The following is a 14,038-nucleotide window of genomic DNA, read 5'->3' as shown; positions in this document are numbered from 1 at the left end:
CGAGTCGAGTCCATCTGTATGTTGTGCTTTTAGGTAGAAATTGAGGTTTTAAAAGTTACTCCCAAGGCCATGCTAGCTCTCAAAAGACAAATATGATTGTAACAAAATCAAAGAATCACTTGCTGAAAAAAAAAAAAAAATCCACGTCGAATTCCAAGAACACTCTGGTGAGTCATCGCGAAAATTTCAGTCACTTGGGATTTTACACAGTGACTCATACAGGTGAACTTGTAACCAAAGATCGGAGAAATCGAACTGGGAAAACTGAATAGGTTGCTGTCAAGCTTTCAATAAAGGAAGGTTACCTTCGAAAAGAAAAAAAAAAAAACACTTGTCAAGAGTTTGTAAGTGCTTTCTGCTTTTACTTCTTAGATGTAATGTCAGTTGGTTAGAAGGTGAAATTTGAAAAGGACTAAAATTCACAAAAGTTACTTCTCAAAAGTCAAAGATCGGAGAAATCGAACTGGGAAAACTGAATAGGTTGCTGTCAAGCTTTCAATAAAGGAAGGTTACCTTCGAAAAGAAAAAAAACACTTGTCAAGAGTTTGTAAGTGCTTTCTTCTTTTACTTCTTAGATGTAATGTCAGTTGGTTAGAAGGTGAAATTTGAAAAGGACTAAAATTCACAAAATTTACTTCTCAAAAGTCTACTAGTTGTCTCGAGGTTTCTCAAAAGATATTTTAGTTCTCATGAGGAAGCAACAATGAATGAAAATCCTTAAACAAAATATTTTCTCGAGGAATAAATTTCATTAAATTAATTTTTATTTCTCAGGGAGATATTTCATTTTGTGCGTGTAGAAACTAATTCTCACACTTTTGAGAACACAGGTAAATTTCCAAGGGGGTGGTAGCATTGGGCTCAGGGCTGCATCTAGGTTAGCCCAAGAGTTTCTTGGCAACATGATTGATCATTTTAAAATTTCACTTGACTAAATGATTTTATTTATTCCCAAGTGTTTACCTTTGATTTTATTGTGAGTGCCTTTTGAAAGAAAACACTTGTGAGAACACAGGTAAATTTCCAAGGGGGTGGTAGCATTGGGCTCAGGGCTGCATCTAGGTTGGCCCAAGAGTTTCTTGGCAATCTGATTGATCATTTCAAAATTTCGCTTGATTAAATGATTTTATTTACTCCCAAGTGTTTACTTTTGATTCTATTGTGAGGGTCTTTTGAAAGAAAGTCTCTTTTGGGAACAAGGCTCGATGGTGCTCAACGGTTTGCAACTTTCCCCTCCACAGTTATATCTGTGGGACCAAGCCCCCCTACTTAATTCATCCCTGTCCAAATGTTTCATTAATGAAATCTTTTTGGTGGATGTAGAGAGTTGTAAAGGAATAACTCGTGCTAAGGTGGCAGGTGAAATATCTCTTGTTGGAAATGTATTAATGAAATCTTTTTGGTGGATGTAGAGAGTTGTAAAGGAATAACTCGTGCTAAGGTGGCAGGTGAAATATCTCTTGTTGGAAATCGTTTCAATCATGCAATTTATGACAATATTTCTGTCAATGAAAGGACATTCTGAAGAAAGCATAGGGGGAATCACTTGTGAGAACACAGGTAAATTTCCAAGGGGGTGGTAGCATTGGGCTCAGGGCTGCATCTAGGTTGGCCCAAGAGTTTCTTGGCAACCTGATTGATCATTTTAAAATTTCACTTGACTAAATGATTTTATTTATTCCCAAGTGTTTACCTTTGATTCTATTGTGAGGGCCTTTTGAAAGAAAGTCTCTTTTGGGAACAAGGCTCGATGGTGCTCTACGGTTTGCAACTTTCCCCTCCACAGTTATTTCTGGGACCAAGCCCCCCTACTTAATTCATCCCTGTCCAAATGTTTTATTAATGAAATCTTTTTGGTGGATGTAGAGAGTTGTAAAGGAATAACTCGTGCTAAGGTGGCAGGTGAAATATCTCTTGTTGGAAATCGTTTCAATCATGCAATTTATGACAATATTTCTGTCAATGAAAGGACATTCTGAAGAAAGCATAGGGGGAATCAGCACATCACAATTAAATTATACAGATACTCGTATGTACTACAGTCAAGTTAGTTATGATTGATAATGACTAACCACAGCCTCTTTTTCCTACCAATCATTTAGCAATTCATATTTTAGAATGTTAGATTGATGAATTGACCTTCTATAAATTGGTGCAGGGGGTGACAATTTAAATAATGTTCCAGTTTTGTTCAAAAAATTAAGAACTCTTGTTGGAAATCGTTTCAATCATGCAATTTATGACAATATTTCTGTCAATGAAAGGACATTCTGAAGAAAGCATAGGGGGAATCAGCACATGACAATTAAATTATACAGATACTCGTATGTACTACAGTCAAGTTAGTTATGATTGATAATGACTAACCACAGCCTCTTTTTCCTACCAATCATTTAGCAATTCATATTTTAGAATGTTAGATTGATGAATTGACCTTCTATAAATTGGTGCAGGGGGTGACGATTTAAATAATGTCCCAGTTTTGTTCAAAAATTAAGAATACCTACTTTTGGTTATTCTTGAATGGATCTAATGAAATTGAGATATGTAGAAAGCATACCACCGATCGATTTAACCGATATTACTAATAAATTCTAAATACTACCTACCTACTCTTGAACTTCAGAGGAATACTGTTTTTCTCAAAATCACTGATCTCTTGTTTTGAATGACTACAAATTTGACTGTAAAATGTTGACAGCAAATCCTGCCAAACCTGGGTTACTGATCCTTCATACCGATCCGAAAGATCTTATTTCAAAGGAGGTTTTGCCAAATCTTCTGGGGGAGTCTTCTTCTCCCGGTGGTACCTCAATCCAAAGCCTCCCCTCTCTAATAAAAGAGTATAATTTATTTCCATGCCTTTTCCACAAGTTTGGCCATGCCTCGGGATGAACTAGCGGGATTCCGGAGCGAAGCGACGGAATTCAGCTAGTTCTTCATATACTCCACAACTGCATCATATAGGCCTAATAGTCCTAGCATTCACATCATTGTCGTACATATTAGGTTTGTACTTGCCACAGACTCCTGAGCTGATGATCATTTCGAATATATTCAGCAATTCATGGACCCAAACCAAGAAAGAAATCCAAATAACCCTCAGTCCCTTGTATTGGTGGAATTGGGCAAAATGAAAATGAGCTTAATGGTAACCAATTAAAAAAGTCAAATTTGAAAATAATTTTCATACATTTATACAGATACACAGACATTGAAAAATAGTGTCAAAATGCACCCTAAAAGTACCTAATGTACACCATTAAAAATGTATGCTTCATTCTGTCTTGAAACTCTTGTAGTGTTGTCAAAGATTCAGTTCTTTGCAGTATGTAGTTTGTTTCGTACCAGTTTTTTTTCGACAGTTGTAAATATCTTGAACTTTACGAATCGACCAAGTTTAAAAAGTAAAAAAGTAGGTAATAAATACCATCTTCACAAACGAATGTGTATAATTAATGCAACAAATAATTGTTTTCAAATACTATTTTATATGATCTTTATGAACTTCAAAAAGTTTCCCATAAATATATTGAACTTTACGAATCGACCAAGTTTAAAAAGTAAAAAAGTAGGTAATAAATACCATCTTCACAAACGAATGTGTATAATAAATGCAACAAATAATTGTTTTCAAATACTATTTTATATGATCTTTATGAACTTCAAAAAGTTTCCCGGAGAGAGAGAGAGAGTTGTGAGAGAAAGAGTAAAGGAAAGGGGGAGAAAGGGGAAGGAAGAAATGGCGGAGGTTACTGACGAAGGCAGGGAAGAAAGGAGAGGGAAAGAGACTTTTCTTTTGTTTCTAGAAAATAAATATGAAAATGTCAAAATCAAAAACTCGAAAATGTGTTTTTTCCTTCTCTCACCTCTCTCTCCCCTTTCTCTCACGCAAGTAACGGGAACAACTTGAAACTTAATTTTTGACAAAATTGAAAACGTCTTAAACAGAAATACATTTCATTTTGCGAGAAAAACTCTCTTGTGTGTTGTGTGAGTAAGAGAGAAATTGTCGTGTATTATTATTATTGTAACGACGTTTGGTGTGAAAAGTGTAATGTGTAGTTTGAGGGGATCTTAAACAGAAATACATTTCATTTTGCGAGAAAAACTCTCTTGTGTGTTGTGTGAGTAAGAGAGAAATTGTCGTGTATTATTATTATTATTGTAACGACGTTTGGTGTGAAAAGTGTAATGTGTAGTTTTGAGGGGAACCATGAAACTGTCATATAGAAGCTTTATACCTCCTGCTTGGCTGGGTTACAATTGTCAAGAACTTGAATGGTGAACTCCTGGTGAAAGGTTATGACACCGTCGTGTAATGTTTGCATTGGGATCCTATAATTGTTCATTGTATTGGGTTGTGTGTGTTGGTAGCGTTATCAGTAGTTCATCAGTTGCGCGTTTGTGACGTCATAGGACTGTATTTCAAAGCAGAGCAGTCTTGCTTTTAGGAACATCTGATGAATCCAATCATTCCTCCATACGACCATATTCCGACGCGACGTACGAGTATATATGTCAATTCTGATGATCTACATTGGTGTATTGCTCCTGCTTCATTTGTAAATTCTGTGATTTTGACTTTCAAATCTTCATTATTGTCCTCTCTTTATTAAATATTTAACTATCCTCGTGTAATGTTTGCATTGGGATCCTACAATTGTTCAGTGTATTGGGTTGTGTGTGTTGGTAGCGTTATCAGTAGTTCATCAGTTGCTTGTTTGTGACGTCATAGGACTGTACTTCAAAGCAGAGCAGTCTTGCTTTTAGGAACATCTGATGAATCCAATCATTCCTCCATACGACCATATTCCGACGCTACGTACGAGTATATATGTCAATTCTGATGATCTACATTGGTGTATTGCTCACCTGCTTCATTAGTAAATTCTGTGATTTTGACTTTCAAATCTTCATTATTGTCCTCTCTTTATTAAATATTTAACTATCTCAATAGCTAAAGTATACTTCACACCTTACAACTCCATCACTGATACAAATGGTACATCGCCATTGGTTCGGTGAGTGAGTGAATCTCTCGAGCGTTTTGGAATACATTGACACTCCGAGTTGTAACTCAAGATTCAAATCACTCACGCATTCCAATCCTTCACTTGGAACTCTATAGGCTCCAAAAGGGGGCCAAAGACTACCAGACTGACTACAGTGATGCTGGAAGTCGGGCCTGACAAATGACATGAGCACATCAGTACGCCTATTGTCAAAACAGAATCCAATCAACTCGCCAAGACCAACATCATAAACAAGACCCAGAGAACCACAATTTTCCAGCTACTACTAATCACAATACAGACCATCAAAACATGATTGGTTTTTCCTTCAAGGTTTATCTTGCCTTGAAAACAACTTTGAGGCGTTTAATTTGATTTTTTTCTCATCAACTTCTGCACGGCTAACCTTGAGATTAGGAATGAACTGTCCCGTGTCCATCCATGGTTTGGGTTCTAGTACCAGGAGCTAGAATTGTAGTTAGTTTGTTTTTCAGTTCTTTAGACTGTTTATATATCATTACACTCACTAGCTAATTCTACAATATACAAGTCATTCTTCATTCCATAACTAGGATCAAGGTTTATCTTGCCTTGAAAACAACTTTGAGGCGTTTAATTTGATTTTTTTCTCATCAACTTCTGCACGGCTAACCTTGAGATTAAGAATGAACTGTCCCGTGTCCATGGTTTGGGTTCTAGTACCAGGAGCTAGAATTATAGTTAGTTTGTTTTTCAGTTCTTTAGACCTCTAAAACAGATATATCATTACACTCACTAGTTAATTCTACAATATACAAGTCATTCTTCATTCCATAACTAGGAGTAAACATACGTTTTTCCCTCGACCATACACGTAAATGTTAGAAGTTAGAATAACAAATCGAAAGCAAAACAGCAACGGCGACCTCGTTCCCCATACCATCTCGTCCTCATTTTTCAAACGAAGTGCTTGGGCGACGACAGCATTATTGACTTGAGGGCACAGGTCATGCACGACTGGACCCTGACATCGGTAAGTCACTTCAGGCTTGGGATACGCTCGACTAATTTGTGGCCTCAGATGTCCATTTTGTATTTTTTTTTCCTTCCTTTTTAATTGGAACAAATTAGACGTCCTGGAACTTACACAGCGCAGACAGGAAGTGTTTAACCTATTAAGATCTGTCGAGCGTGTTTTAGTAACTGTCGCATCTGAATTACGGTTGGACCCTGGGGTCCTCATGAGTTATGTTTAAACTATTTTGCAGTTTTTTTTTTCGTTATCCAGGGCCAAAGTTCCGCCATTTAGGGCTATACTGTGGAAAAGGGGTTCGCGGCTTTACCTTTAGCCTCAGCTCGCTCAAATGTATAGCATACGGTTCAGCCGTTATTTAAGGCCAAAATGTAGTGACTGAAGCTGTGTAAAACTCATGCTCGAAAGAAATATGATTCAAACACCACAGAAGGCGGGACGAACGAATATCTTCTAACTTTTTAACAGATATATCTCAACGGAAAAATCTGGTCTTGATCCAATTGGTGGCTATTTGGAGTTTGGATTATTCTTACTGACATCATTGTGATCTGCAACATTCTTTCTGACACTTTTGTCTTTTGAAAATCCTTGTCGCTTGTTTTTGAGGATCCAATTGGTGGCTATTTGGAGTTTGGACCATTCTTACTGACATCATTGTGATCTGCAACATTCTTTCTGACACTTTTGTCTTTTGCTGCTTGGTGACGTACTTGTCGTTTATCTCTCTTACCATCATTTTGTGTTTTTGCCATTTTTGCTTCAATATGTTCATCTTGGCTAGATGAATTTGACATGACGGGTACTTCTCGATTTTTCCTACTTTCTAAATAAGCACGATTATGATTACTATCACCGTTCACTTCGGCCATAAATGCTACAATTTGTTCTCTTTGGCTCTCTGCACTTGACCTGGCGTATCTTTTAGATTTCACAGTACGTCTAAGATCATCCAAAACATCCTGATTGAAATTCGGTCCCCAAACGAGTGAGTCAGGTTTATTGCGAGGCGGAGGCCCTTCAAAGTCGTCAGACAAAGAAGGAAATTCGAGACCGAGGAAACAATATCCATGGTCTAGAAAAGAGAAGAGTAGCACAGTTGCTAGCAAATGCCTCGGGAATATCATGATCGGAGAGTTTTCAAATAATTTCAGATATAAGTGATTCTAGAATTTTGAAATGGGTTTAAAATTTGGATCGAACTATTCTTATAAAAATGACTGCACAGTAGTGCACAGAATTGAGTAATTTTGAAATGGGTTTAAAATTTGGATCGAACTATTCTTATAAAAATGACTGCACAGTAGTGCACAGAATTGAGTTTCAAGTTTTGAGAAATTGCCAAAATTGGCTGGCCGAATTAAAATATTATTATTGAACTCAGCTGCGTATTAGTCTGGCAGAATTGAGTTTCAAGTTTTGACAAATAGCCAAAATTGGCTGGCCAAATTAAAATATTATTATTGAACTCAGCTGCGTATTAGTCTGGTTGAGGGACTATAAACAGAGAGTAGATCAGCGTCTAGCCAGGGGACTATAAACAGGGAGTAGACTAGTCCAAAATTCCTCACGATACATCAATAGCGAAGGTTAAGTGTAATTTCGCTATATTTTTTTATATTTTATTATCTTTGTGTTAAATAAAAAATTGAAAATCATGAGAATTGTTAATTCCTCACGATACATCAATAGCGAAGGTTAAGTGCGAAGGGCATCCCACTGATCCCACTCGGAAAGTTTGTTTAGCCAAAACCAGTTGGCCTCAAAGCGATCACTCTAAAAAGGTTAAGTAGGTTAAGTGCGAAGGGCATCCCACTCGGAAAGTTTGTTTAGCCAAAACCAGTTGGCCTCAAAGCGATCACTCTAAAGGGCTGATTGAGAGGCCGACGACAAACTCCGACCCCATCTGAACATGGGGAAAAAGCGAAGAAGCTGCGTATTGGCTTCAATGGAAGATGCTATTCTAGCAAATTACAGAATTGAGTGTTCCTCACTATCCTCACTCACTATCCTCCAGGGGAGGAGAGGGGGGAGCGTGACGCTCAGGGGCGGACTAGGCGTTGAAGGGTAGGACGGGAAACTGAAATTATTTCCTTGCTGATAGGAGTGGTGGGTTAAAATACCGTATTTTAAATCGAAATTCGATGTCCCCAGGACTGCAAACCAGTACTGTATAACTAGCAAATTACAGAATTGAGTGTTCCTCACTATCCTCACTCTGCTACTCACTTACTCACTACTCATATGATAGCATACTATACTCAGTAAGTTCCAAGGTTAACATGGGACGACATGGAGATTTTATATACCCAATATTATTTCTCATTTACTCTACAACATGGCGGCTAGGGAATCATCTGAGCGAGTTCATTGGTTGATTACATGCTGAGTTTGCTGCGACGTAGATGTACCATATAAATTCATATGTTTCTCACACACATGTTAATACGAGTTCATTGGTTGATTACATGCTGAGTTTGCTGCGACGTAGATGTACCATATAAATTCATATGTTTCTCACACACATGTGGATATAGGTATTTATGAAAAAAATATTCTCCTTGTTTTTTATATTTATAGAAGTCATATTGTGTACACTGTACGTATAAGCTCCATAGATACCCGATTTTTAGAGCTTTACCCTTTGACAGGTTAACACCACTTAAATGGGTTGGATCTAGAATATCTAGATATTTATGGCTGGAAACAACTCGAGACTTCGGTCACAATGAGCCTTGTGAAAGAAAATCATCATTTTTTAAGGTCGGGCTTGAGAAGGGGCTAGCCTTCTTTTCTTCCCCCATTAGAGAAAATTTCAATATGCGCATCAATAGTGGGAAATTTAGAACTATTTCTATTTAGAAAAAGTTCTTCCTTACTTTGTCAACAAACCCCGTTTGGGAAAGTGTAAAGAGCGGGGATTTCAGGAAAAATCAATTTTCGGACAGTTTTTCGAAACCCCCGACCCTGGCGCTCTGGTCATAGGTTAATAACTATGCAAACACTCATATCAGTTAATATTAACCAGAGGGTTAAATTTCAATCCCGCTCTATTCTATTGTTGCTGTGGTTAACTTTTTCGAGTTAGCATTTTAACATCATGCAGGTGACCTAGAAAAGTTTACAGAAGAAGTTGTTTTTTCAGTCACCAATTTTCAATACCGACAAAAAGCGACCTTGGTCTCTGTTGAAAATCCATCTTCTCAAGATCTCAAGTGATCGATTTTCTTCTTCCAATTTCAATATTAACCTTGATTTCGATTGGTCACCTTAGGAACAAAATGTGTAGGTAATGTACAAAAGCCCTACACAATATAGGAACCCAAACTCCCTAATTACACCAAATTGAACACAAAAATGACACGTGTGCTTGTTATTGGCAATATCTATTTGTCTGCACGGATTTGGGGGGGGGGAGATGGTCTAAGATGGCCCTGAACATAATGAATTTCCAAGTGTTCAGGAGCTTCTCAAAGACAAACCTAATCAGGGGTGAATACAGGGTGCTAGGGGGACCAGAACCCACTTGAAAATAAATAAATATCCACCCAGGAACAGGAATCATTCGAACTTGGAGTTAAATTTAAAAGAATCAATAATGACAACAAGAAAGTAAGGATAGAAACAAAAGAGAATGCTGGAACTTATGAAAGTAATGAAAAATAAGATTTGTACACAGGGAGGTCAAAACTCAAGCCTTTGGAAAAAGCTCCTCTGTGTATTGACGAAACTAATGAATTTCCAAGTGTTCAGGAGCTTCTCAAAGACAAACCTAATCAGGGGTGAATACAGGGTGCTAGGGGGACCAGAACCCACTTGGAAAGAACGGAAAATAAATAAATATCCACCCAGGAACAGGAATCATTCGAACTTGGAGTTAAATTTAAAAGAATCAATAATGACAACAAGAAAGCAAGGATAGAAACAAAAGAGAATGCTGGAACTTATGAAAGTAAAGAAAAATAAGATTTGTACACAGGGAGGTCAAAACTCAAGCCTTTGGAAAAAGCTCCTCTGTATATTGACGAAATCAAATGTAGGAACCATTGGCCAAAAGTATATGCTCCAAAAGGGGGCCAAAGACTACCAGACTGACTACAGTGATGCTGGAAGTCGGGCCTGACAAATGACATGAAGCACATCAGTACGCCTATTGTCAAAACAAAATCCAATCAACTCAAACAAACAAACAAACAAATATGGACTCATCAAAATAATAATTGGCTCATCATTGTCATTGTTGTTTCATGACGTATGATAGAGTTGACTTAATATTGTCCTTACTGGAGCGTCCCGTACCCCGTACCACTAGCTTTCAATCGAACACCAAAGAAGTGGTCGGAGCAATGTGCTATTCCTCGAGTTTCCCCGATCACACAGCAACGATTCACCTGGATACGGAGAGAGTACTAAACGTTTAGCTTGGTACAATATTAATGCCGTTCTCATTCCCTCTTCGTTTTCGGGACGATAAGACCACCGTTGTTACAGTTCCCTAAACCAAACCAAACCAAAAAACCTATCCCTTCCATAGATTTCGTAATTTGGTCTGGCCAAATTTTAACGATCAGAATCAGACATATTTATGTATGTATATTTATTGAAGAATGGTCGAATGGTCCCAAGTTCCATTCGGAATGGTTTTGGCATGGCACGACAAGTGTATTGCAAAATCTGTTGCATTAACACCTAATAGGCATACTTCCTGTAGTATATTATATCAAATAGGAGGAATTCATCGTCCCCCAAACAATAGAGAAGACCAAGCCTTTAACCCATTCATGGCAATCGTGCGTGTATGAGGCCTCTCATGTCAGGTTTTGTATGCCAGTTTTGCCCGACAGGTTCATGGAACTGAACGTGAGTGGTCGACGTAGTAAAATTTTAAATGTTAACTTCGATAAGGGACAAAGCAGGCAGTACAGTCCCGGACCTTAAGCTGTGTCCACAACTCCACACATAGTCGACAGCGGTCAATCGACGAGATGAATCTATGTTGTAGAGGCAGTGTGGCCGGTTTCAGTAGCCAAAAAAAAAAAAAAAAAAAAAAAAAAAAAAAAAAAAAAAAAAAAACGGGAAAGATACAAAAACATTTATTTTATTATTATTATTTTACTTAACTGGTGACATTGTGATTGCAGGAATCAAATCACATCAGTGCACGACGCGGAGTTCTTAACGTCACAAATCTTGTATTCCAGATTCCTCGTCAAATCCACTTTGGGTGCCAAAATGGCGTGCTTGATTTCTCATTCTGACATCCAAGTCACGTAGGTTTTCACGTCTCTCGTCTACAAGAGTCACGTCTTTCGTGGAATTAAAACTCCCGAGGAAAAGGTTAAACATATTAAACATGTCGGCGGAATTATCATTGGGGGCTTCATAGAGTATTCCGTACTCGAGATCTCATATTTCCATATACTCCCATGTACAATGCCAGCATATTTGATCTGTGTGTGCATTATTGCTCCGGTGTGAAAGATTAAGGAAGCATGATTAAGTTTTCCTATCATGACAGAGTCAAATACTTCCACCAGTGGTGTGTGATTTGATCTCGGGGAGTAGCTGTCAAAACTTTGTCTATTCTGTCTGGCAAAACTGCTCTCAAAACTTCGACCGTTTTATGTAGCCTGTAAAAATGAGTACCTATAAGGTTGAGATTATTTTATTATTATATTTATTATTATTATTATTTTTGAGCGCTTTAACACTACGGTCAGTAGGTCGTTTGCCCTTGGTTGTTCTTTAAACGTCAACCTATGCCTCTAGAATCCAGATCCTCAACTCTCCATTTTCCATCAGTCGAAATGTCACGAAAACAGTCCATCCCCTATCTGGAAACTTTGCCGCCCCAAATGGTCGGCCAGTTCGCCCCTAAACAAATAGTGATTTTTTTCGACTGCCGACATTCGCCACTGACTGTGGTGTGATATGGAAGTCACGACACATGACGGTAGATATACATAACGAATACCAACTACATATGACAGATATGTGTGGATGAATGATGAAGCAAATTCTTCATATACTCCACAACTGCATCATATAGGCCTAATAGTCCTAGCATTCACATCATTGTCGTACATATTAAGTTTGTACTTGCCACAGACTCCTGAGCTGATGGAAGCAACACACTGCATCATATAGGCCTAATAGTCCTAGCATTCACATCATTGTCGTACATATTAGGTTTGTACTTGCCACAGACTCCTGAGCTGATGGAAGCAACACGATGATCATTTCGAATATTTTCAGCAATTCATGGACCCAAACCAAGAAAGAAATCCAAATAACCCTCAGTCCCTTGTATTGGTGGACACGATGATCATTTCGAATATATTCAGCAATTCATGGACCCAAACCAAGAAAGAAATCCAAATAACCCTCAGTCCCTTGTATTGGTGAGGCCCCCAAAAAAAATTTTTTTTTTTTTTTTTTTTTTTTTTTTGGCCAGAAGTTTTTTTTATTATTTATTTTCGGAAATATACTACAACACACAAGGCAACTAGAAAATACGGAAACTATCCAATCTTGCGGCTGGAATTTCTGACGACACCACCGAGCTCCTAAAACGCCTATAACCCATAATTTTTCTTCTTTGGGAAATAGGAATAATGAATATCAATGTTTACCAATTAATTGTCCATTCGAATTCCTTACTTCAGACCAAGCGCATCAATACTCTTCTGTCACAGATGAAAGACATCAGTGAAGGGACCACACCCGTCATATCTGATCCGAATAATCAATCAGATGACCCCTAATGGAGTCCAGTCATCACCCGCGGCATATCAAAACATTCCCAGATAAGTTCTCAATCAAAACATCTGGTACTTCTGGGTTCACAATTGAATGGAACTGTATATCCATGAAACTGTCATATAGAAGCTTTATACCTCCTGCTTGGCTGGGTTACAATTGTCAAGAACTTGAATGGTGAACTCCTGGTGAAAGATTATGACACCGTCGTGTAATGTTTGCATTGGGATCCTACAATTGTTCAGTGTATTGGGTTGTGTGTGTTGGTAGCGTTATCAGTAGTTCATCAGTTGCTCGTTTGTGACGTCATAGGACTGTACGAGTATTTCAAAGCAGAGCAGTCTTGCTTTTAGGAACATCTGATGAATCCAATCACTCCTCCATACGACCATATTCCAACGCGACGTACGAGTATATATGTCAATTCTGATGATGTATACATTGGTGTATTGCTCCTGCTTCATTTGTAAATTCTGTGATTTTGACTTTCAAATCCTCATTATTGTCCTCTCTTTATTAAATATTTAACTATCTCAATAGCTAAAGTATACTTCACACCTTACAACTCCATCACTGATACAAATGGTACATCGCCATTGGTTCGGTGAGTGAGTGAATCTCTCGAGCGTTTTGGAATACATTGACATTCCGAGTTGTAACTCAAGATTCAAATCACTCACGCATTCCAATCCTTCACTTGGAACTCCAAGAATTGAGTTTCAAGTTTTGACAAATAGCCAAAATTGGCTGGCCAAATTAAAATATTATTATTGAACTCAGCTGCGTATTAGTCTGGCTGAAGGACTATAAACAGAGAGTAGATCAGCGTCTAGCCAAGGGACTATAAACAGGGAGTAGACTAGTCCTTCCGATGTTCTTATCAATATTCTGAACGGAAATGATCTCACCGACAGTGGTTGGGTCACTCCGACCAAATCTGGTGCGGAATGACGAGAAAAAACTGGGTACGGACTTCAGACTACCTAGTAATCTATCACAACCGTCCCCCGTAGTGGATTAGTCCCTATTCCGCCCTCCTCCTTTGTGTCATGCATGAGTCATGAATCTACTCACTTACTCACTACTCATATGATAGCATACTATACTCAGCAAGTTCCAAGGTTAACATGGGACGACATGGAGATTTTATATACCCAATATTATTTCTCATTTACTCTACAACATTTGGTACGGACTTCAGACTACCTAGTAATCTATCACAACCGTCCCCCGTAGTGGATTAGTCCCTATT

General features: G+C 38.1%; 1 protein-coding gene across 1 annotated transcript; it reads right to left on the bottom strand.

The window, feature by feature from the left end:
• Positions 1-6,523: 6,523 nt before the first annotated feature.
• Positions 6,524-7,267, bottom strand: LOC103513992. Its single transcript, XM_008478856.2, has 2 exons — positions 6,723-7,267; positions 6,524-6,636 (listed from the first exon to the last, which is right to left on the bottom strand). The coding sequence occupies exons 1-2, from the start codon at positions 7,152-7,154 to the stop codon at positions 6,538-6,540; spliced, it is 531 nt and encodes a 176-aa protein (XP_008477078.1). The 5' UTR covers positions 7,155-7,267; the 3' UTR covers positions 6,524-6,537.
• Positions 7,268-14,038: the final 6,771 nt, after the last annotated feature.

Source organism: Diaphorina citri, unplaced genomic scaffold (assembly GCF_000475195.1).
Source record: "Diaphorina citri unplaced genomic scaffold, Diaci psyllid genome assembly version 1.1 scaffold1061, whole genome shotgun sequence".
NCBI classification, from domain to species: Eukaryota; Metazoa; Arthropoda; class Insecta; order Hemiptera; family Psyllidae; genus Diaphorina; species Diaphorina citri.
The sequence above is the reverse complement of the archived record's forward strand: the minus strand, read 5'-3'. Positions and strand labels throughout refer to the sequence as shown.